The sequence below is a fragment of the Lytechinus variegatus genome, chromosome 3 (assembly GCF_018143015.1).
Source record: "Lytechinus variegatus isolate NC3 chromosome 3, Lvar_3.0, whole genome shotgun sequence".
Taxonomy (NCBI): domain Eukaryota; kingdom Metazoa; phylum Echinodermata; class Echinoidea; order Temnopleuroida; family Toxopneustidae; genus Lytechinus; species Lytechinus variegatus.
In genome coordinates, this window is record NC_054742.1 from 6,313,389 (window position 1) to 6,340,489 (window position 27,101).

Here is a 27,101-nt window from a genome sequence, read left to right on the forward strand (position 1 = left end):
CATCACCTATTACTTCAAGACAAAAATAATTTTGGTTTTTATTGTCACTCATTTGATTGAAAGTGAGGATACGAGAAATGTGTTTCAAAGCCGATATGGTGCTAAGATATATTTTGACTTTGTATAATTAAGGAGTGCTAAGATAATATACTCTTAATTTGACTAAAGCATGTTTCATCCATTGTCAGAGTAGTGTAGTTGTTACCAGTTTTGAAACTTTTCATGAAGTTCGTGTTTTTAAAAAAAATCGGCTTGGAACAAGCAAGAATGAGCTTTACAACATCAGGATCAGTACGCTGTAAAAAAAAATAGAATGAACGTAATGTTTGTCTATGTTGTTAATCTAATAGGACGGATTTTAGTGTTGTATAGGGCAGAGTGGTGTGGGTTGATTTAATCATCTCTAATTGTTGATATTGACTTCACACAACTTTCGACAAAAATTCGGAGAATAATATCATAGAAAACTTAACACTATCTTTAAAACGAACACAACATTGCCATTTGCTCATATTTACAACCATGATATGAAAACACAAATTTGAACAAAAATGTGTAGTGTTTGGGGTTCTTCCTTCCATACCATAATACTATCAGTATTCGCTACATGCGAATTTACATGTAAATGAAAATCTTATCTCGATTAATTTCTCACCTCTGCGACCATTTCCTTACGTTATATACATGTATGTACGATATACTGCAGAGAACGGGAGAGAGAGAGAAGTAGTAGTCGTAGTAGTAGTAACAGTAATATCTCTGACCATCCACATCTTCCTAGAAAAAGGTACCTTTCGATATATACTCCTCTTATTTGAATAAAAACCAAATTTATAATTGACTTTCCAAAGGCAATGCCTACCTTAACTACTTGAGAAATAGCTTTGTTAATTTACTTTGATTCATAAATCAAACTTACAAAATCCTTACTATGTTTAAAGAGACGTATTTACTGACTGTAATATGGTGAAATAATGAATTAAGCATAGCTAGCCTGTGGGTGGTTCTGTGTAAAGTGTATTTTTTTCTCATGTTTTCTTTTTCGAAAATATTATGTTAAAAGACCAACAGTGAGACAGAAGCCGGTTTCTTCGATCAGTGATGTTACCACCCTGCAAGTAAAGCTGATAAATCTAAAGCAAGAGCATCATCTTGATCAAGATTGCCTAGTAAGATATCCCTCGAATCATCAATTTCTGGCCTAGTGTCAACCATGATTTCATCCAAGAGGTCTTCCAGAGCAAGCTCTCTCTCATCTGTCACCACATCATTGTTCGTGCCATATAATTGAGATAGCCTAACGAGGTCCATAGTATCGTCTTCAGGAGCAAATCTCTTGTTGATGTTTGATTCTTGTTCAAGTGGTTCACCACCAAGAAATTGGCGCTTTCCACCCGGAAATTGTCGCTTGCCACCTGGGTATTGCCTTTTCCCTGCAGGATACTGTCGCTTGCCCCCTGGCCACTGGCGTTTACCTCCTGGGTACTGTCGAAGTTCCATGGTTAGAAGGTCTTGATCGCTTTCTGACCGTTTTCCACCAGGGTATTGCCTTTTAACTTCGGGCCATTGACGCTTACCGCCTGGCCATTGACGCTTACCTCCTGGCCATTGACGTTTACCACCGGGCCACTGACGTTTACCACCTGGCCACTGACGTTTGCCACCGGGCCATTGACGTAGCTCCGGTGATGGTATAAGTTCACCTCCAACGAATTGTCTTTTACCGGCTGGATACTGACGCTTACCAGCTGGGTATTGCCGTTTCCCTCCTGGATATTGACGTTTTCCCCCTGGATACTGTCTTTTACCGCCAGGATATTGACGCTTGTTAGATTCAGGAGACATAATGTCAAGTTCTCCCTCCTCTTCCACTTGTCCTACTTCATCCCAATATTGACTTCTCAAAGGTAGTTCATTTCCTTGCACCCAGTCTGCCAATTCTGCATAAAGACAGAAAACAAATATGAGGTCCAAATTAGATATTTGTTATTAAGTCATTTCGGCTACCGTCAATGCTACTGCAACATGAATCCTAAATTAATGATTAAAGTAGCTACAGGATCGACAGATAAATAAAAAAGATAGATCAGGGGCCCGTTGCAGAAAGAGTTGCAATCAATCGCAACTCTAAAAATCATGCGCAACTTGATTTTCAACCAATCAACAGTGCGCATTTTGGACTTGCAATTGATTTTTTACTTGCGTTTAAACGCAACTCTTTCTGCAACGGACCCCATGGAACTATTTGTGCAAACAAATGCAGCTAAAGTTTCTGTGTAAAATTTAATGACAGGTCCGTGTTCATGTCTATTGTAACAGTAATATTTATTATTAGATTTGATTCTCTGTGATTGTGCTATCTAACAATCAGGCGTACGCTCACATGCCTAGTAAATATTGTTGGGATAATGAAAATCATGGTCGAAACCATTTTAACACCTAGTTAGCTTTAATCAAACGTGACATGTAATACATGTGTACGATTGCAGCAATCACCACTAAACGAGTATTGAAAATATTGTAAATATTGGGAAAGACCTTGACATTCCAGCATAAACAAAAATAATTGATATTGAATGTTGACAGCAGCAATACAAGGAAAATGGGTTTGCCGACTAAAGTGATCTCTCGCAATTTAAAATGAATTAGCCTACAAGAATATGATTCATGAACGACTTGAACGTTGTGATAGATATGTATTCAAGTCATGGAAATGTTGCAGCAAGTGATTTCTTTTAACGTTATTCAAGATTCTTTTATTAATGGCTTTAACAATAAGTATACACAAAGATGAAAAGAACAATATATCGTAACAATATTATAATGATTTGTGAACAAATTGTCGGCATTACTCCAATGTCTTTAGGATCGCATGCTCGATCTTAATGAAAATCATAAGTCAGAAAAAAATGGAACCAGTGGGATTCGAACCTGTCATCTATTGCTTGCCGGGCAGCGACTCAACCACCTGGTTATTCTGGTTCACGGCTAAGTCACGATGAACTGGAATACAAATACCCTCGATCCGCTTCTTTCTGACTCATTAATATGCAAATGCAGTCCGCCGTGGACAATAAAAAGTATTAATAAAGAGGCTTCAATAGGAGGTAATAATAATTTGTGAACAAATTTTCGGCATTGTGTTTAAGATCGCATGCTCGATCTGTAATGAAAATCGTAAGTCAGAAAAAAATGGAACCAGTGGGATTCGAACCTGTCATCTTCTGCTTGCCGAATACGAGGATCGTGGGTGTTTGTATTCTAATTCATCGTGACTTAGTCGTGAACCAGAATAGCCTGGTGGTTGAGTCGCTGCCCGGCAAGCAGTAGATGACAGGTTCGAATCCCACTGGTTCCATTTTTTCTGACTTATGATTTTCATTACAGATCGAGCATGCGATTTTAAATAAATAGGAGTAATGCCGAAAATTTGTTCACAGATTATCATTACCCCCTATTAAAAGCCTCTTTATTTACTAATGTTACAATGATTCACATGAACAATCAATATGCATGTAAATACTGTCTGCAATTACTTTAACATATCCTGAAATCAACAATGCATGTGGATAAAGATGAAAGGTATGTATGCTGCTATCCCCTAATCCTATATAGTACGGTATATGGGAAATATGTCTATCATTAAATGTCAAACACTGTAAAAGGTGTTTCACCATTGAATAAATTCAATGGTAAAGTTAGTCAAAATGAGAAGGAGAGGAAAACAGGGGAAGAGAACATAAGATGAAGAAGAAAAGATCAAGGAGAGAAAGAATAGGAGGAGGAATATTAAATGAGAAAGAACGGAAGAAAAATACATCGTTTTACATTTAAGGTAAATAGAGGAATATGGCGTCATCATGTTGCATTAAAGTTGAACAGGGGAATATGACATCATCGTGTTACAATAGAGTTTTACATATGTATAGAATTCGGAATAAAGTAGTCGCGATAGCATGAAAAATGAGTGTGGGGTGGACACAGCTGTATTCCAGAACGATTAATCCTGTAACAATCAACGAGGGGCGAGAATTATCTGCCAATATTGTTCGGACTTTCGGACCGTTCTTTATAAAGTGCCTGGACTGGTGACAGTTCTATTCCTATCACACTTTGTGCAACTCGACGAGTGCGATCTATTCTGCGTTTTTGTTCATTTGACAAATTGCCACATCAAACTTAATACTACTGACACTTTTGATGATCGACTGATAGAACAGCTTCAAGATAAAAGCTTCTTAGTTTTTGAACGAAAACATCCTTTGGTTTCTTTTCTTTTGAATTGACAGACAGTTCTCCTTCCAAGAGAACTTATCATCAATGACAGTTCCAAGGTATTCATGTACCTGCTCAATCATATCTCCATGAATGCGGAGTTGTTCATGGATTGCATCACCCTACCGAAAATCAATGATGATTTCTTTGGTTTTACTGGTATTCAATTTCTGGTAATGGTCGTCACAGCAACTGACAAAATCGTTAATCTGTGAGATATACTTATGAGCATCATCGAACAATTACCCCGTTATCACGGTATCGTCGGTGCACTTGATTACACTGCAAGATTTCTTTGTGCCTACGTAATTACTGGAGTACAACGAGAAAACAACGGGAGATAATACACAACCGTTAGGGCACATATTTGTGTCACAAATTCACGTCATTGATAATTCCCTAATTTAACCGACTGAATTCTCGAAAATTCTCGGAAATTTTGGATACATAGAATAAGTCTAGTGTTTTCATTCATATCTATCAACATTTGTACAAGGCAGGTTGAAGCGATCGTATTAAATGCGCTGGGGAAGTCATCAAAAAGTGACCGCGTGTATGACTTTGCACGATCAAGATGTTCATACATCTTATGCAGAAAAATAACAAGGGTAGCATCTTCTACACTTCTCTTTGACCGATGGCAAATTGACAAGGGTCTAATTGACTATTACGCAAACAAATATTTTTTTCAGTGAGCATTTACTAAGAAAGTAAATAAATAAATGAGCATAGCCATATTCCTTCTCAAAAAACATTTTAGTATTCAGTATTTTGTCATTGACAACTTTGAGCATTGGGTCAAAACTTGAAGAATACCGTGCACGTTGAACAGCAGTCAACAATTAAATAATAATTATCAGGTAATGGGTGATATTACAACTGTAATTATTTTGTTTATTCCTGATTAAAACGAAAGTTGCAAAACATGCACGTATTTTGGGGGAGAAAAGGGGGCGCCAAACAGAGGAAGGAAAGAGGGCAAAGGAAATGGGAGGGTGTTATATATCAAGTACATGAGACTTTATTGAGGTGCTCTCTGCTTGGCCGCTAAGTAGTGAAGTGGCTTCGAAGTTCAGAGCAGAGACATTCATTCTATAGTCAATGGCATTTGATTCAGGAATTCATCTATTGTTTTATTGTCACTGGATAGCAGGGAGGTTACTAGGGAGATGTACTATACATTTTTATGTACATTACAGATGGCATTTCTATTCAAAGGTTTTTTAATAATACATAACATTCCTTCCCCTTCACTTTGTTAATCATAATCAAAATAAGTTTTAATTTGCATTTCTATGTAATTTGTAGAATTAACGTAATATCGTCCGAACAAAATATTCATCTTCGCGTATTTCTAAACATTTTCTATAAGCACAAATAATTGATACCTCCTGGTGGCAAGTCAAATAAATCAAATGTTGTTCCTACTTGGAGATTCAATAAAAAAAATTATTACTCCTCCTCGGAGACCCAACGTAACAAAAATTGATGTATGCGTGAAAAATTCCTTATGTTATTTCTTCTTGGGGTTAAAACAAAAACATTCATGCATCCTCCTCCTAACTGGGACTACTTGTAATTCAGCCTGTTCGGTGGACGTCGATCACGAACAGGATATATTATGTTTTTTCTCCCTGTAGATGAAGCTTGTTCCAGAGAAGGTGATGTTACTCCATCAAGCTGGTCATGTGATGCTGGTGAAATTATATATCATCATAGTCCTCAAGGGTTGATGAAGGAAAGTCATCAATGGGTCCTCATATGATATGGTCACGCCTCTGTTTATATCTAACTTGAACATTATGTCAATGGTCCCAAAGCTTGCATAATGACTTCCGTCGTTCCACTTTTTTTCCTTTTGAATCGAACATGTCGAATGTACACGCTGGCCAGTGCAAATTGACGAATGCTGGTACGCCCTCTGTCTGATCGAGGTCTCTTGACAGCAGCTTGCTTCTTTTCCACTGTTTCAGCTAAGGGAGGTTTGATGAGGCTCATACGGGTACGCGGTTGCCTAGCTCCAACGTCAAATAAAGGAATGTGGATTATTGTGATATGTGAAGAGAAAGTTGGAAATTTGGTGTTGGTAGTCAAACCACTCATATCATATGCCTTCAGATTCTGCCTCAAGGTTTGAATGCAACGTTCAGCAGCTCCATTAGAGAAGAATGATGATAAGGTGGAACCCTCGAATATGATTTACCTATTCTTCTTGAAGAATTCTGCGAGCTGCGAAGAAATAAACTGAGGTCCATTATGGCCATGCATCCTAGCTGCTGCTATCGTTGGAACATGAAACTTTGGACCTAATGTGGTAATAAGAGGCTTATGGTCCGTACCGTCCGTTATGAGAGTAAAATGGCGTCCATAGATGAAAGGGTGAAACTTTTTCACTCCAAAGATCAGGGCTTAAGCTCCCTTCTGTAGCTTTGCGTAATTCCTCTCACTACTTGTTAGTGTGCGTGAAGCGAATGCAACTGGTCGCCCTTTTCCATTTGGCATGTGTGAAAACACGGCCCAGAGCCATATGTTGAGGCATCACGCATAAGGCCTAGAGGAAGATTCACATCATAATGTGCGAGTACTTGAACAGAGACTAAGTCATCATTACAAGCCTTAAATGCTCTCTCACGTTCTTGAGTCCATTTCCATGGTGTCTTGCTTGATTTAAACTCATTGAGTGGATGGATTACTGATGACAAGTTCGACAGGAATCTTCCATGGTACTGAAGCATACCCACGTACGAACGTATAGCTCTAGCACATTCTTTGGTCTTGGTGCATCTTTCACAACTTGAACTTTTTCTTGAGTTGGATGTAATTCATCTGAATCCACCACGTATCCAAGATTCCATGATATCTTTTGCCATCGGTTCCATGTACTCACATTTTGGTAGATTGAAACGCAGTCCATTCTTCTCAATATACTGAAGTACAGCACTCAATCTTGCAAGATGTTCAAACTCAGTCTTTCCTGAAATTAGCATGTCATCAAGAAAGAATACCACTCCATCAAGACTTGGTAGAATTTGTTCCATGGCAGCTTGGACGATGGCAGGTGCACTGGCTACTATAGAAGGAAGACGGGTATACTGGACAGGACTTCGATGAGTGTTTATTGTTAGATTCTTGCGAAAATCTTCCTCCAGAGTCATGTGGTGATATGCATGTTACAAGTTACGCTTGGTGAGCATAAATCTGAAAATTATCTATAAAACCCTCTGATGACGCATACTTTGTTTTACCCCACCAGTTTATTTGAAATAACAAAACTGAACAACAAAATAAAGGAAAACATTTAATATTAAAACCCTTTTCCAGCCTGAGATCGCGTAAAAGAGAATGCATATAAAACATATTTTTTTCTTCCCGACACAGTTATTTCTAATTATTAACAAAAAATCTTCAAAACTAAGAGCCTGGGAGCGTTTCATGAAAGGATTTGCCATACGTTTTATCCAGCAAGTCCCTTTTTATCCGACAGTTACCATGAGAACACTGCTTCTAAGCCAATCAACATCAAGGAAAGTTGTCAGATCTGACACCTTGTCGGACAGAAATGTTGACAAAATGCTTCCCCGATCATGTTATTCATGTTGAACAGGCATAAGAATATGACTGAGTCTTAGTTTTGGAGACTTCTTGTTTCTTAGTTTTGAAAATGACAAGGTTTGGAATAAAGAATACTCTCTAAACATTTTATTAGAGCTTCTTAGTTTGAAGGATTGTTGGGTCTTAGATTCTGTTGCTCTGTTTTCTTAATGAATTCTGTTTTTTAATAATTGGGTCTGGAGGAAAGACGCTACATTTCCATGTTATTCAACATTAATAAGATTGTGTTTTCTTGGTTACTTACTAACTTTTTAAACTTTCTTATGATTTATAATTTTGAAATAACTGGGTCTTGAGGGAAGACTACACTATATTTCCATGTAATTCAAAATCGATATGATTGAGGGGTCTTTGGGTTTTTCTTTAAATTATCATATCTAGTTTTTGTATGATTTTTTTATTGGAAATGTCTGGGTCTGGAGGAAAGAATACGTTTATTTCCATGTTATTCAAAATCAATAAGACTGTGGGCTCTTTGCTTTATTATTTGTATTCATTTTTTTATTTTGGGGGAAAATGGGTCTTGAGGAAAGACTACGCTATATTTCTATGCTACAGGGCGTTGTGGCGTGCGCCTGTAATCCAAGCTGTGGGGAAGTTACAACTTGATGCAGAGGTTCGAGCCCTGGTCACGTCTTTCGGATGGTGACGTTAAAGGTCGGTCCCAGACGTAAATAACCATATCTGATTGATAAACGTCTGACAAAACTCAAATACACACACGCTATTTAAGATTGTGGGATCTTTGTTGATATAGTTTTTGTTTTTATTGCTTTTTATGATTTGCTATTTGGAAGTAACTGGGTCTGGAGGAAAGAATACACCATATTTCCATGCTATGAATGTTGATAAGATTGTGTGGTATTTTGTTGTTTTGTTTTTTGTGATTTTTTTATAACCGGGTCTGGAGGAAAGACTACGCTATATTTCAATGTTATTCAACATTAAGAAAATTTGATTTTGGGATATTTTGTTTAGAAGATTGTTTAAATGTTTTATAAAATTGGGTCTGGAGAAAAGACTGACTTTGCGCTACTATATGAAAGCATCACTATAGGGTTTTAGATTCGGCAAAAATTCAAATTTATTACATTTGTGGGTAAAGTCATTATTAAAGGTCAAGTCCACCTCAGAAAAAATGTTGATTTGAATCAATAGAGAAAATCAGACAAGCACAATGCTGAAAATTTCATCAAAGTCGGATTTAAAATAAGAAAGTTATGACATTTCAAAGTTTCTCTTATTTTTAACAAAATAGTTATATGAACGAGCCAGTTATATCAAAATGAGAGAGTCGATGATGTAACTCACTCACTATTTCTTTTGTTGTTTATTGTTTGAATTATACAATATTTCAATTTTTGCGAATATGATGATTAGGACCTCCTTGCCTGAAGCACAAAATGTTAAAATAATGGAAGTCCAAGTGTTCAGGGAGGAATGAAACTTCATTTCACATGACAATGACGAGAAAATCAAAATATTTCATATTTCATATAATAGAATAAAAAAGAAATAGCGAGTGAGTGATTTTATCAGTTCCCTCATTTGCATACCGACCGAAAAGTGCATATAACTGTTTTGTGAAATGAAGCGAAACTTAAAAATGTCATAACTTTCTTATTTTACATCCGATTTCGATGAAACTTTCAGTGTTATGCTTGTTGAATTTTTCTCTTTTTATTCAAATCAAGTTTTTGCTGGATGGACTTGTCCTTTAACATTTGTGGGTGATCAAAAATTATTACACTTGTGGGCAGAGTGTTTTTACATTTGTGAGTAAAGTATTACTACATTTTTGGGGTTCATTACATGTGTGGGTGTAACAAGGGAACGCCAATTTTCGAAAAAGTTCACAGGGGTACCAAAATTATGTTGCACCCCCCCCCCCCCTCCTTCCCGGGTGCAAATCCTGGTTTCGCGCCTGCAAAAGGTATAACCTTATCTGAATTTCTATTAGTTCTGATAATGAATATGATGCAATATTTTACCTGGTTCATCATTCTCAGCGACAAGATCTTTACCCAGGACTGTCGGTAGTGCAGCTCCTCCCCACGTGACGTATCCCAGAATGCAAGCCCACAAATATAGTCCCACTGTCCCTTTCATGACAAGGCCTTCGTTCTAAGTCCCACACGTTCAGAACTCTGGCTGATCTCTTACTTGCTCATCTATGGTTCTCGTTCTTCTTGTGGGCTAATAAATTAAGATGTTACCTGCAAATTAATTAGAAAGAACGTTTGAGTAAGATCGGTTTTATATAATCACTGCCAAGAGATGTCAAGAGCAAAACGTCATCAAAATCAAATTACAAATAAGTTTAGCAATATTTTTGTTAAAACATTTATATGCACGCAGCCATGGATATTCATTAGGTGGGCTGATGATGTCAAGTCCCCACTTAAAAAATAATTAAAAACAAAAATCATTCCATATTTTCATACACATGGAAGCACCGTGGAGTAGCGGTTCTGACCCTCGCCTTGTTATGAAAGGGTTCTGATGTGTTAAGCGCTATATAAATTCGGAATAATATTATTATTGCACGTGTGCATGATTATGTCTCCTTATAATAATATCGAATGCATTAGATCATTTTCAATCCTTTAATTTTTGAACAAAATTTGAGTAAAAATAACTTAAAGAATAAATGGGGATATGACAGATTGCCCAACGAATATTCATGACGACATTTATAGAACTGTTTTACCAAAATGATACAAAAATGATTTGGGCGCCTTGTTTATTGACAAAAATGTTGACAGCCGGTCAATACTTTCAACGAAGAAGACCAGGTACAAAAATGTGATAATAACAATGCCTGTAATAAACTCCATGCGACCAGCTATTGACCAATCAGATATTTGTGCTAGCTATCTAATATGCTATTCACACACGTATAATAGGGATCTGTTACCTTTCTCTGATTTTTTTTGCATAGTTACAAATATTTGCATCGTGTTGGTTAAGCTCGAAAGTTTTATTAACATCAACTAACTCATCTATTTGTCTCCATCATATCCTACATTATTTTATATACATATCCCCTCCTATTTATACACAAACATTACAAAATAAAATTCAGCTGCGATCGTAGGGGCGGGGGCATAGTGCCCTTCCCCCCCCCCCACACACACACTTTTTCGAGCACTGAAAAAGATGTTCTTTTACGAAAGAAATTCCCTCCTTAAAAACGTGTAATGTGCCCCTTTCTCGTATAAGTGCCATTTTTACCCCCAAAATGCCCCCCCCCCTTCGATTGTGTTTTGTGCCCCTCTTACTTACTAGAAGGACCCATTTCGTGTGTTTGCAAGTTTCAATTCTCGTATCATGCAAATCCCCCCCCCCAAAAAAAAAAAGAAGCTCTCTCACAAACGAGATCTGTGCTCCTTTTGCTTTCATACATGTATGAGAAGACCTCTTTTCGTGTGTGGGGGCAAGTGCTCCTTGCCTTCTTTGTATCACTGCCCATTTTTGCCCAAGAAAAGTGCCCCTCACGATCGTGTTCTGTGCCCCTTTCGCCTGAGGAGGACCCCTTTAAGGCCATTAGCTAGTGCCCCATTGCTTTCTCATAGGTGCCTGTTCTTCATGACAAATAAGTTGTCTTCAAAAGTCACTCTTGTCGAACCCGATTAGCGCCCGGGTATTTGTACAGTATATATGATTTGCTCCTTTCGCTACTTTTATTTTTTTTTATAATGAAATTCATCCCTTTTAACGTCTATTTACGTTTGATAAATGCCTCTTTTGGTTTTTAGTTTGTTCAAAATATTCAGTCTGTTAATGTTCTGAAGGTCTCCTTTTTCGTTTGAAACAAGTGTTCCTATAACATGTATGATATGATTCTGGAAACAGGAACAGCCAGTGTTTCAACACTTCGGCAAATTAGGATAGAATCACCCAGCTGCCCACCCCCCTCCCCCTCCCTATTTCAAAAATTTATGTCAGCCTCATGCCCTCTAAAACTTAAGATTGACTTTGAAGGCGACAGATAGTAAACTGAAATGTCAAGAGCATATCGTCGTGCAACATGATTTCTATACCAGTTGTTTGCAATATGTCGTCAGCTTTCTATGATTGAAAGCACAACTAGCATGACTGGCCTATGTGCGGCGAGTTTTATTAGACATACAAATATGCCAAAGGATATTATTACATGCCCTGCTGATGGTATTACATCAATGCGGTGCGAATTACAGGGCTTCGGGATATCAATATGTTAGGCGATTAAGTTTTTATAAAAAAAAATGCTAATTTTTTTCAGACAAAAGGGGAAATGCGACGCAATGATTCATCTGAGAGGCAAAGTAAGAATGTTGAACTGTGAGTGGGCGAGTGGGCGTGTACTATAGGGTGCGTGGGCGTCTGTATGTGTTGTATCAAAATATTCAATGGTAATAATTCAAGTTAATTCAAATAATGCATGCACTTTATGTGCATACATTATTTATGGAGTGTGCTAACTGCATACACTATAAAAAGTGGTGATGTTCTTTATGTTTGTTGTTGCTTTTTATTTACAACATAGTTGCATCCTTGACTGATGGATATTCCCAACTTAAGCTCGTTGTAATCGGACTTGTTTTCTCTGCTTCTTAAATGTTAGTTTCATGTGATGGGCAATGTTACAACCATGCCTCAACAGACATTGACTTTATTCTATGGAATTGTTTGCATTATTTTATTTCATATACTAGTATTCTTTATCTACTGTTACAAGAGTTTTTACTTCTTATATAATGTTCTGGTTAGTTGTTTATTGGACATTAAAGTGACAGAAGAGTTTGGAATCCTTAAATTCGATATGTTACTTCATAATCATATAATGATTATTAAGATACATGTGGAATTTAATGATACCGCAATTCCTAGTAATTATTGCCAATTTCAAACTAATCGATGCTATTCTTTTGTCGGAAATTAGAGTGTATAGCCTTGATTTTTATTTGTACAGAGCGTCATGATGAGCCGTGGATATGATTTCCTTTCTTATTGTATTTCCATTTTATTTTCGCCATTTTATATTTCAAACCTTGACATTAACAGTAGATAATAATCAAATAGCCTGGTGATACAATGCCTAATCTATCTAATTATTTGGCAATATGCTCACGATTTACTCCCCAATTGATACCTTGCTCATAAAAAAACTCTCCAAAATCATCAAGCTCGGGGTACAGGGATACGTTCTAATCAGTGCAACTAATCACATAAATACAGACCATGCTGTTGGGAGTGCCATTTCTACGTTAAGTGTAGGTTTATGCTTTTATTATTGTATAACATGTGATGACGCAAGTAGGGTTATTCACGATTATCAGTATGGTGTGATCATGATTAATACATCGGTCAAACCTTCTATTCCCTGGCTGTCGTTGATAAAGATTATCGACTATTTCACGATATTATGACATCTATCCTACAATACGCTAAATGGATAGCATGCCTGTTAGCTCCCTTAAATATCACTGGCATTGATTTCAAAATTAGTATCATTTAGATAGGCTTAATTGGGACAATGTGGCTAGTAAACCCTCATTTTATGACGTACGTACTTTCTTCCGTACATATTACTAATATATATCATCAAATCAAGTTAATAATTTGTTTTATGATTGTAAAAAAAACGTATACACGCAAAAATCCATGCCAATTCGAATCGCATTCCTAAATCTCTATACATATGAATACAAAATCAATTCATATTTATAAAGCGACAGTCCTTTATTGTGTGAGAAAATATAGTGTTTGCATCGAACAATTGAAGAACCCAAAATTAAATTTGTGATGAGTGAACGTTTTGCTGATATTTTTAGAGATTAAGACCCCAACGAGATATTCTAAGTACCTTTTGTAATTATGAACATGATAAGTATGTAAATAAACAATTATTGGTAATGCACAGAAAGCGATAGAAATAATCAATAATAGGTTTACTGATCTAAAAAGGAGGAATATTTCAAGGAGTGTTTGAAGAGAATATGTATCTATACACAACAAAAAAGTAAGTCCCCCTAAATCAAATTGCCGTAACTTTTGAACATAATTATTTTGAGATATGATATTTCAAAGGTAGTTTTCTACACTCATTAAGCAACTCCTGGGGGAAAAAATGAGATTGATCGGTTGATTCATGCATGAGTATTTAAAGATTGGATTAAAAATGACCATTTTTGAAAGTCACAAGAGTTGTTTTTCAGATTCTGCAAATACAAAGTTGGGCAAAAGTTGTTTTTAGGCGAATTTTATGGTGTTATGCTGTTTTACTATCCATCGTTTAGCCACTCCACACACATTTTGATATCGCATGTTCATGGTTGAGTAAGCACAATGTATTGCAGGGGCCGCGGAAGCGAGGGGGGGCTTCAGTCCCCCCCCCCACACTTTTTTTCAAAAAGCATGTACAAAAATGTAAAAGATGACCGTAGGTTTGTGATTTTTTTTTTGCATGGCCAGCCCTACCCCTTTGAAAACCCTTCCCCTGTATTGTGACGTATCATCAAAGGGGTTTATGGTGTATCCTCTACAACTTGTTGAATCATGTTGAAATTTGAAAATTTTGGTGGCTCCCCCGATTTAGGCCCCTCCCCCATTTTAAATTTCTGGATCCACAACTGATTTGTCCATAAATTAAACTGATCATGAGAAATTGTTAGGAAAAGAATACATTTATGCAGTATAAACAGTATTCATTCCTAAGTTTTCGAATGTGCTCGCTCAACCATGAAAATGTTTAAAGTTTGGAATGTGTGTTGTGATAAAAATGATGGATGATAAAAACAAAAGCAATTAAAGTCACATTTGAAACTTAATTTGCACCCAATATTCAATTTATTACCCTTTAAACCGAGTCTGTGACATTGGAAATACCAATTTTCCCACTTTGATGCGTGCTCACTCATCCATAAATGAACAAATCGATTTCATTTTGCACAGAATTCTGCCCATAGGTTGATAAACATAAATGCCAAATGAAATTGCTAAAGACAGCCTTGAAAAAAGTTCCAACATATTGAATAAGGGGTTACTTATTCTTAAACATATGCACTCATAGTTTACACAAGTCTATGAGAGACGAATTCAGAATTTTAACAAATATGAAATGAGGGTTTGTTTCATGGAGGTTTTTTTTTCTGCCAACAATTATTTCATGAAACTTCGCACATGGCTTCAGATCAACACTATACAGAAGGCATGAAAGGTGTGGACACCAAAATAACCATTCGATAGGGCACAGAGTGGGGCCAGGGCCTTGAACTTTCTTCTCATTTGCATAATTTCCGAATATTGTGTGCTCACTGATGCATTAAACATCGGAACTTTCATAAAAATCAAATCAAATGAACTATGCAAGGAGGTTTGTAACAGATATCCATAGTTACAAACTGCATTTCTCCAATAACGTAAAAAAGAGCGAATCACATTGCACATGTTCATTCAAACGTTGATATTTAATTAAACGTTAAATGTTAATTGATCATGAACATAACGAAAAAAATGAGAAAAGATCAGTTTCAGTTACCAAAATGAACAATACTTGCCTATGATATTTGAAAATCGTATTTTCTGTTTTCAATAAATGTTCATTAAACCGTGAAACGATGAATATTGTTGAAGAAACTCTTCTCAAAATAACTGTCATCATATTCTATCATTTTTATTGATATAAATGTGTAAAAAATCCGATTATACAAAATTAGGACTTGTGTTTATTCAACCGTAAAATTTAGCCAAAAAAGTTGTATCGTCCTTTAGAAAGTACCTTTCACAAGCCTTCTGACTATTTTGCACGATGAGAATGTGGAATTAGTTCCAATAAAATGGAATCAATGTCATGATATTTGGCTTGTGACTTTTGAAAAGTGCCATTTTTACCTTCTGACGGTGCTTACTGAAGCATGACGTAAAATACGTCCATAACATTTACTCACATAATGTGAGCGCGCAGCGCGAGCTAAAAAATTTGAAATATTTATATTCAACACTTTGTTAAATCGTGAACAGGATGCGTATCGCATTGAAACAAATTGCTCTTGCTTTCATATCCTCTTCAGCAGATTATTATCTCATTCAAGTCAATGCAAGCGCGAAACACGAGCGATATTTTTAGTTTCATATACTGACCTGATTTTTTTTCCTTCTATTTTTTGCGGGAGGAGGTTTCAACTATTCCAGTCCCTTTGTTCCATTCACTTTTCCCCCTCCTCTTATCTCTTTTCTTCATTTTCTCATCTTTTTCCTTCTTTTTTTCCATTTTTATTTTCGCGCCACTAATACGGGGAGGGCGGTCGCTTCAAACCCTCTGGATCCTCCTTTGACAAATTTGAGAAAATATCATGTAAAAATATTGATTTTGAAATCCCAACCCCCACAAAATTTTTATAAGAAATAAAAATGTTTTCTTACTCCATCTCATCAAGCTGATATATTATCAACAAAATGAATTCCCCATCGACTTGCCTACGGATACATTTTTGACATGCATCCACAAAAGTAATTTAAGCTGTGGTTATCTATAAATTGATACCTCCGGTTATAAATAATTTGAAAGATGGCTGAAGACAATACTTTTTTCAATCAATATTTTGGTTTGATTACAAGCATTACGTTTAGCAGAGATCTCGTGTTTTAAGTTATGAACACTACTAATTTTTTTTTATTTCCTGGGTATTGTTTTGCAATCATTTAATACGTTTATTGAGCAATCTGGAGAAGTTTCAGAGTATTCTAGAAATTAATAGCAGATACATTCTCTAGCATTAACGTACAGATGAGGGAGTTCGAGAAGTTGTTTATTATTTAAATTACTTTTAGTAAAAAAGAATCCCTGATATCATATTATACAATTAGGGAACTGCTAGAGCAGTACCAATTTCTTATACAGATGAAGTTCATTAAGAATAGAATTTATCAAACAAAAAATCGCCTATGCTAGATATTTAAAAAAACATGCTACTTTTCCGATTATCGATTCTTTGTTGCCACAAGTAGGTCGTATGTGCAACGCACAACAGACTGCTAACTTATGGACGGTCTGTAAATCTTTTACGTATCGATGAAATTGTTTATAAGCCGTTCGTAATGGTCAATGGTTTAATATTTATGGTATTCATATCAGGAAAAAAATCATAGCGAATGAAAAGCATCATGTAAAAAGAAAATCCCCAATGATCTAATTCTTTTGATTTACTAAAATAAAGCCAATTAAAATAAATATAAGAGAGAGAACTCACACAATCCGCACATATCAAATTGCTTTAAATCTCGTACGGATTTTGCCACCTCACCTGTATAAAAACCTTATATAGCAGTGAATTTACTTTCAGAAACGCGGAGTTTGCACTATTTGCATGGGTTTTATATTGGCAACATTCGACTGCTTCTAAGCTAAACATGGCCTCCGGGTTATGTTACCGCTTTTAATTGCCCTCCATCGAGTAGATTTTCCATTCACTGTTTAAATGATGTTTTAAACCCTATTCACTTATTTGATTACAGTCAATTTGGTACATTCAGCATAGGGTTTGATTTTCTTCCTAGTAAAAATCAGGTATTAGATAGAATGGTCTAGTCAGGGATCAATAAATTTCAAACAAGTTCTGAGCGACGCATCCTTTGCAGTAGAGGAAAATTTATACAATGATATTTGTTGGTATATGAATTTCGTCAAATTTTATTCATTACCAAAATTGCGATATCGAGATTATTCTTCGCTCTATATGATTTTATTCGAACTACAGCCACAAATATTATTTTTTTTATGTTTTAATCATTTAAAGATACCAAGTTTTTTTAAATTTTTGTTGTTTGCTAAAGTTATTACAATCCATAAAACTTTAATCAAAATATTAATAGTCTTTATCTGTATTTATAAAAGCTATATACACTCGTACTATCAAGGGGTGGCAGATTTAGAATACGACAGGAAATGAACCCTAAAATATGTCCGTTTGTACGTTCCGCGTGTTGGAAGAGATAAGATAAAAAGAGACGAAGATAATTATAATAAAATGCGTTGTAGTTTCAACAAAGTTTTTTTCCAAGTCCAAATTTTCGATGTAAACCTCACGTCTTCGTCAGGGATACAAAGCTCACAGCATGTTTATATATATATATATATATATATATATATATATATATATATATATATATATATATATATATATATATATATATACATACATACATACATACATACATACATATATATATATATGTGTGTGTGTGTGTGTGTTATACAGTTTCTAATGGGTGAGTTTCTTATGGGTGAGTATGTGTGCGGGCCAAGTTGGGGGGGTGTGCGTACAATGGGTTAGTGTATAAATGTGTATGTATATTGGGTATGAGGGATGCATCTGGGTAAATGTCTGGACGTGTTTGAGAGAGGGAGAGAGGGGGTGATGGTGTGTGGGGTAGGGGTATCGGTACATGAGAGGGTGTGTAGGTGTGTGTGTGTGTATTTTGCACGTAGACAGAGAGAGAGAGTTAGATGGTGTAACAGATGACTTGTAAATGTTTAATATTGTCAGGGTAGAATCATTGATAAAATGCCTATTTGAGAACGTGTCGAGTTCTCCATCAGAATGAGGTTGAGGTTATAGAGGAGCCCAAGATAAGCAGGACTTTATTTTGATTAGTTTGCTGTTTTTGGAACGTCCTCCCTTTTGTTATTATTCCTATTCTCGCAGGCTTTTCACCAGTCAGTTTGTAAGTAGTCATTATCCACAAAGTAGAAATCCATTTAGATGATTCGATGAAAAAAGAAAAGGCAATAAAATAATATCACCTTGCCACAAATGCATATTTTAAGTAAGTGCAAAATTTGCTGAAAATAAAATGAAATGTCGAATTATATCATAGCCATTTTACTTTAACTGGTAACCTGTGAGATGAAAACTCTTTTAAAAAATCATTGATAAGCCTTCTGAGTCGACAATTGCATTCAGTGGTAAACATAATCTGTATTCCCTTTCATAATCTGCTTACTTCGGTATTTTCGTTAATCTCTTAGCCACTTTATGCAACATTCATTCATACCCTCTCCCCACACACACATACGCAGAACTTTGTGAAAAGATGTTAAGATTTTTTTTCTGACAATGACTCTTGGTTTGCAAAATAAAGGATATTGTTTCACACGGATATGAAGTAAACCATAAATTGAAGTTCTTGTTCTTAAGATTCAAGACGTTTTATTTTCATATTTGTTCTATTCTAGCATCAAAATAATTGGCAAAATAAACAGATAATAATTAAAAAATTGATCATCTAGCACTCAAAAAAACCTAAGTCACTTACACAATCATAATAATAATCTCTTAATTCATTTTAATACAATAAACAGCAATACTAAAGACCATACAATAATAATTTGAACTTGATATTATTGCCAAACATGATATCGAAATTTGCATCTCCTTTGCGAAACAATGGCATAACTAAACGATGAGAATATTGATGATTTTCTTCTTGTTCTTAAAATTCAAACGTTTTATTTTCATATTTGTTCCATTGCAGCATCAAAATAAAAGGCAAAATAAACGATTGCATAGCAAAAAAAATAATAATTCCGAAAATTGATCACCTAGCACTCAAATGCGAAGTCATGAACATAATCCTAATAATAATCTCTTGATCCATTGTAATGCAGTAAACAAATACTAAAAACCATACAATAATATTTTGAACTTGATATTTTTTTATTATTACTTTTGGTATCAATAATGCACAAATTATTTTCAGTTATTTGATGCAAGATAAAAGAGCAATGTATATAAATACGCATGGGTCAAGGGCCGTGCTGAGGATCGAACCCGGGACTTTCACTATGTAGTCGGGCGCCTTAGACCACTCGGCCACGGCACCACATTACCAAATAAGATATCGAAATGATTTACATCTCCTTCGCGAAACTGCATAACTAAACGATAAGGCTAGTGATGATTTTTTTTTTTTACTCATTTATTTGTTCCTTTCTTCATATTTTTTTCTAATCCATTTAAATACGAAGACTAAATCAATAAGGACAAAATAATAAAATAAAAAGGCATTTTTTAGTCTCCTGTTCGCTCATTTGATTCTATATCTATTCCGATGTTCTTGTCTATGAAAAAATGCAACCTCTCTATTTTACTGTGAAATGCTCCAAAAGTAGAAGCCGTTTTTTTTTATCATCAGATTTACCTCACAGAAACCAGGCTATTATCTATATTATTTATCCTGAAATATATTGAAGGTTTTTTTTAATGTAACGAGTTTTAAGAGTAGATAGTCAAGAAACAAACAGCAGGCAGAGAAAGATAGAAAGGTAAAGGAAGAGTAAGAAAGGCGTAAGTAAGAAGAGAAGCAGAGCTATATGTATAATGTGATACAGAGAATGAAAGAAAGAGATGCAGAGAGAATGAAACAGAAAGCAAAGCAATAATAAAACAGAAAAATTTCATTTTGACGACGGAGTTTGACGTTCTTAGCGAAACCGTAAGGTGGCTTTAATGCAACAATAAAATAGAGGAGTAGATGGCCCGGAGCAGTTTGCATTACGAGATGCCTTAGCCCCTGGCGAGGATACGAGAAGAGAGTAACCTGATAACAACTACCTGCTTCTAATCACCTCCAAAACTCTTTAATCACGAAAATCGAATAAAATGAAGTAAACTTTAAAGAAAAAACAGAGACAGAGATAAAGTGAAATGAAAGAGATATCGTATCGTGGGTTAGTTTGAAAAGGGGTAAATAAATTCTAAATTCGAACAGCTCACCCAGTAATTTGGTAAACCATAGCAAAACAGCTTATTTTTATATTAATCTATTTTGTTTTATTTTCAGGTTATTATCCAATGTTTATATGTTCCTCTTTTAAGTTACCCCGCCTAAAGAAGAAATTGGATACATTTTTTAAATGATAAACCTAAAGAAATTGTTGAACGTGTTTCATTTTACAGCAGGTCCTTCCGTTTCCCCGAACCAATCCGTCATCGTGCTCGTATCGTTTTGTCTTTAGCCCTTCGAGATACCTCCCACACGCCCTGTGGACTCCTTTGAGAACAACTAAACAATAATGCAATATAAGAAGCCCTAAAACTGGAAGTGGGGGACCGAATTTCAGGAAGTTCATGTACAAAATGAAGACTGCGGCGGTCTTCGACCCGGGGGCACTTTTCTATATAAAAGAAGCTGACCAAATGAAAGTATAAAACACTCTGCCCTAGAGAAATTAGATGAAGATTTGGTTGGGCTAGAGGATTGGGAACTCTTCATGCCTGCCCAATAATTAAACTTTCATGCTGATTTCTACGTCATCACTCTCTGAGGGTAATACGGATATATATGAGAGATTAACTGGGGAAAGGTTGGGAAGTAGAAGCAATATCGTGGGACATTTTCATCAAATCGTTCATTCAAAACCTGTTGAAAATTGTCAATTTAGTAATCATAGTCATATTTCGTGAGTAGGCTTGTTTCTGTATTTCAGGGAAAACCATACTTCTTGTCTCTTGATAGATAGGTCAATTGTAATCGGAACATGAACTCCAGTGTCCTTTCAATATATTTTAATGATTAGTTTATTGAATTTCAATTGTTTAATTTGTCTAATTGGTTATAAAATTACTTGCATGACTCTGACTTTTCAGATTTCACGTTTGAGTATAAAAATTTGAAGAAAAAGAACCCAACAAATAGATGTATAAAAAAAAACATGTAGCATTATTGTACCAACAAAAAGCCCTAAGAACATCATTAATACATTAGTGTCATTTTAAAAGCCCCCCCCCCCCTTCCTTGGTATTGGGTAAAAAGAGTAAGGTCATTTTGATAGAACTTAATATGTCACCGATGGTTGATTTGGTCATTTACAGTGGTAGTGATATCATAAATATTGTCAGGATTGAGGGATCTCAACCCCTCCTTAGCCATTCCTCTCCCTTCCACCCACACCATTATCACTCTCACCCCTTCCCCCTTTTTTGTCTCTCTCTCTCTCTTCTAACATCCCGTATCATTCTTTATTCTTACGTTGTGACAATATACATACATATGTAGATATATATATAAATATATATTTATGTATATACATATGTAGATGTAACTATACATATATTGTTTATCACTCACAATTGCCATAGTTTCCCCAGACATTGAAAATAGCCAAAGTTACACCAGTACACAAAACGAAATATGTTCATGATATTTCCAACTACCGACCAATATCTGTTGTTCCTATTTTATTTAAAATATTAGAAAGACTTGTCTATACGCTACCAAATATTAAAACCAGTTGCTAGTGGACGCTTTGTTGTTGTTTTTTGTGGATCTATTGAAAAACACATTTCAAAAGAAGTATCTAAATAATCAAGCCATCAGAGATGATAATTATCTCATTGAATATTAGACCATCATGTCACTTTAGTACAAATGATCTTCTTCTGATCATGTGCAGAATGGAACTACCAACTAGCTTATTGGTGTCTACCTTGATCTCAGTACAGTATTAGATTCAATGGATCATTCAATACTGTTACATAAATCAGATTATTTTGGTATTAAAGGTCTACCTTATTCGTGTCTTAAGCTCGATTTATCTCATGCAATTATCTCTTTTCAAATTCTATCATTATTTCATTGGGAATTACTTAAGGATTAATCCTCGATGCTTTGATTTTTCGTTTCGTTTTATTTCGTTTATTAATGATCTCCCACATTTTTATAAAATATTGATATTCATGTTGTTTGCTAATGAAATCAATATCTTGAGTTCAACTGAAAGAACCTTATTGTTATCAACTTGAATTATAAAAAATAAAAGGTATCTAAATGGTTCAATGTCAATGAACATACATTCATTATAGACAAATCAATCATGTATTTTTCAAAACAAAAACAAATAAATGATTATTTGATATTTCAAATCAATATTAAACAAACTGAATGTATCAATTTTATAGAGTTTCGTGTGTGTGTTTTTCATCGACTATGACTTATCTTCGAACACTCACATGTCAGAAAGAAGCTATCCCTGAACATCTGTGTCATCATAAAGCTGCGCGACATAACTACTAAATACCTGCTAAAATATATACTTATTACTTTGCGAACTATTGTAGTCTTGCCAAATTTATCTATTTATTTATTATCAAATTTTATAACAATAAATGTCCTTTTAAATTAGAAGTACTCTATTTATTGAAGAGAATAGCATCTTTGTCTACAATGTCTACATATCTTGCACATACAGAAACATTTTTCATGTTGTTTGAGTATTCAGTTATTGAATATTTATAACTTGAATAATATGATGCAATATTTCTTTCTAATCACTGGCTAGGAGTATCACCTCACAATTCATATATCATGTAAGAATTAAATTGTGCCGTTCATAGCAATGATACCAGAAAGAGAATGAAGTATCATTTATATGTTACCGCAAACAACATGAAGCAGAATCTTTAAAATATATAGTTCCGTCAGTGTGGAGCTGTCTGGAATTCTCAGATATAACTTACATTAAAACAAATATAAATTTCTTGTATGCAATCAAATTATCATATATATATATATATATATATATATATATATATATATATATATATATATATATATATATATATATATATATATATATATATATATGTATATATATATATGTATGTATATATAAGAAATGGAATAAAATCGATTTGAATTTACAATTGATAAACTTGTGAAATATTTCCTAAAGTCCTCTTATAACTGTAATACCATATTGTGTGCCACATAAAAACCAGCTTTAGCATCATGAAACAGCATCTCGGAAGCAAGGAGGCAAAAAATTGTCCATTCACATCTTCACACGTTGTACACGCCAGAATATGCGTGTGCGTTTAGTAGGAGTTTTAAACGGACGCTCGGCACTTTATTAGTACGGACGTCCGCTGAGTCATATCAAATTAAACATATTAAACGCCAAAGGTTTGCTTTGAAAGTTTCAACGACAAAAATGTATTCCTGACTTACAACCATTTAATTAGATCGCATTTTTATCATTATTATCCAAATTACGACTGCCATTCGAAATAAAAATCAGAGGAGCTAAGCCCACCATGTCCACCAATGTATTTGTTTTTTCTTTCGACTTGACTTTACCAGTTATCACATGGTGGTAGAAACATCGCTTTATATAAAGCAGTAAAGATGAACATGATGAAAGGTTCAAATGATACTGCTACCAAAACATTTTATGACTTATTTTTCCAATCTATGCGATTTACTTTACTGCATAAGAGCAACAAAAAAAACTCTTTACATGATTCCTGTCATTCCTATATAGCTAACATATTCTTTAAATTGGATTGTTCGATCACTTATCAAATCATCCTCCATCATTACCATCTCTTGATCAACTACTTCAATGTAGCATGGCTATTCCGTTGAAGATGAAAATAAAAATAAAATTGAAGAATGAAAGAATAGAAGCGTTAATGAAATCATAAAAGGCATGCATTAAGCAATCATTATTCTATAAGCATAGTATCAATAACAGTACCTTAAAAATTGTAATTCTAATTTTTCATTGAATGAAAATATCGGCTCCCGTTCATCTATGTTATTTACAATACAGTTTCCAATTTCCCAACATATATATTAACAAAACTTACCGAAAATAGTTTTAGTTTTTCAATCAATGGTGTTAATTATTCTTGTACGCACTCTGTCGCTATTGATAAGAGTTGCACTAATAATCTTTCCAAAAAGAGTTCATACAACATAGATAATTCAGACGTACAACATTTAGCTTTCGTGTGTACTTTGCGAGACATCCAGTTAAACTTCAAAATGGTATGCAATAGTGACACAACTATTTAATGGGACGCCCTAAGAGCGCCATTAAAACTAGAAATATTTAGATCGTAATAGATGGCTTAATGCCATGAAAGCAGGATTTTCTCAGAAGAATCAAAGAATGTTTTTCTCACAGACTACTCATTATCATCCAGCAATGAAATGCTATAGACTGTTAGAACGCAAACAAGCCTATTAAGAAACTCATAGTGCGGGAAAAATATATATTTCGGCCAATACGCTACAACCGGCTATGGGACGCCTAGATAGGGTATCTAGACATCATTTTCTTGTCTCAATTTGCTTCGCAGCAGAGAAAACTTAACAACCTTTAATAAAAAGGGGTTCAAAGAATAGGGTAAAACAAACATTTCGTAGGATAAATAAAAGATTCGTGTAATCAAATAGCGCTGCATTGAAACGCATCTAACATTTGGTTTTGGCGTGTCTGATGATAGTTAGTATGAAAGATATTGATGTTATATAGATTCCTGCATTTCTTTTCGCAATACAAAAACAATGCGATGTAGTTATAGAAAGAACCATTTCGAGAAGAACATATGCAGTGAAATCAGAACGGAATGATGTAGAGAGGATATCCCCTTGATCCTCAAGTACTGCTCTAGCCCATTCTACAGGGATTTAATATCAAACAGAGTACCGAGTAAATCTCTAAATCTGAAATTAGACAAGAAGAGTAGGCCCTAGGGGACACTTTTTAAGTACATAATACGTCATTCTATCAAAGTTATCACTATTCCTCAGACATATTGGTATTGAAATGTCAAGTACTAAAATCCACCATGTCAACAAAATGTTGTTTGTTAATTTTTTTCTTTGATAGGCGCGATTTCACTTTGTATTCCTAATGTCATAATAAATAATAAACAGAGGGATAAATCATTCAATAGCAAAGTATACTAATAGAATGACTTGTAAGAACAAAGTCTCATTTCATTTCATGCCTTATCATTCTGAATGAACTTTATTGGATCTCCGAAGATGTATGAGAAAAGAGTATCATCTTTGATTACTTGTTAAAAAAACTGAATTTTAAATTTCAAAACCAGGACGAGAAAAAAAATGATACGGCTTGTCGAAAGTCCTTACCTCAAATAATCACATATTAGCACGTTATTATCAAAACTCGTCAGGCCAAGAAAGTCGATAATTCACAATCCCTCATTATTACACGAAAACTATTATAACTTTCCAAACCATACTTAATGATAACTATTCAAATAAAACATATATATTATCAATTTACAATTTAATAGACGTTTTAACTCTTTTCATTGATATAATTTGTTTACAGTCTTCAAGCTGAGTAAAGATTTGGTAATAAAAGTTTAAAATTATTTGTATTGATTTAATAACAATGTGGTGATCGCTAATTCACTTGTCATTGGCATATTCTTCATGGAAATTTGAATATTTTTGTTAATAAAAGCTGTCGGTATAGTTATTATTAGTTATTGATTTGTTTAAATGGTGGCTATTCGAATACCTACCAATACAATTTAGTGATTGACTGTCTAAAAGTTCTTTTTTTATGCTTAAAATTTGGGCTAATTCAGCACTTAAGAAATGAGTGATTACAAAATTTATTCTCATTAATGAAAGTGAGCTAATCTCTATATTGCATGAGTTGTTATTCTTAAAAAGTCATTTTACAGGGACTAATTCGCCTACCAGACCAAATAAACTCTGATGTGCTGTGTATGTATTTTTTTATGTTCATCAATATTTCGAGAACATTATAAGCATTACAAAATATAAGAAAGTGTTATTGAATTTTTATGCGTTCATGCACGCCTACACTGTAATAAAGTGACTACGAAAACTACAGTATTCTACATGGAAACAAGGTAAATAATGTGTCCTGCATGGCAAATAGTTTGAGAAAGCTTAATCGGTTATAAGAAAAGTAATATATAAAGACATTGCAAACCAAATTTATTCCTTTGGATTTGTGTTTACGCTGGATTCCAAAGAAAACTGTCGAGAGAAAAAAAAGATGATTGTGTGTGATATTTTCATGCGTTACAATCTTCGGGTTTTTCTTTGTTTCGTTTTGTTGTTTCTTTGTTTAATGACAGATGAGCTGTGTGGATTGGGATGTGGTGTGAACCCAACAGTTGGAAGTAGCAAATAAAAAATAAAATAACGGTCATTATAGGTTGAGCATGTAGTCATTAATCATTTCAACATTTATGCCAATCCTCTACATGGTCAGTGAAATAAGGTGTGTAATAATTGATACAGATGAAAGCAGGAAGGATTCCAGAGTATTTTCAAGGGGAGGGAAATCGAGGATATCACAATTCTTAACACATATTTAAGAGACTACAAAAATGGATCATCTTCGACATTAGGATGTGTCATATCTTTCTCGCCTT

The 27,101-nt window shown here is 34.7% G+C and overlaps 1 protein-coding gene across 1 annotated transcript; it reads right to left on the reverse strand.

Moving 5' to 3' along the window:
• Positions 1-50: 50 nt before the first annotated feature.
• On the reverse strand, positions 51-10,099 carry LOC121410084 (pro-thyrotropin-releasing hormone-like). Its single transcript, XM_041601948.1, has 2 exons — positions 9,879-10,099; positions 51-1,940 (listed from the first exon to the last, which is right to left on the reverse strand). The coding sequence occupies exons 1-2, from the start codon at positions 9,994-9,996 to the stop codon at positions 1,105-1,107; spliced, it is 954 nt and encodes a 317-aa protein (XP_041457882.1). The 5' UTR covers positions 9,997-10,099; the 3' UTR covers positions 51-1,104.
• Between the last annotated feature and the right edge of the window lie 17,002 nt (positions 10,100-27,101).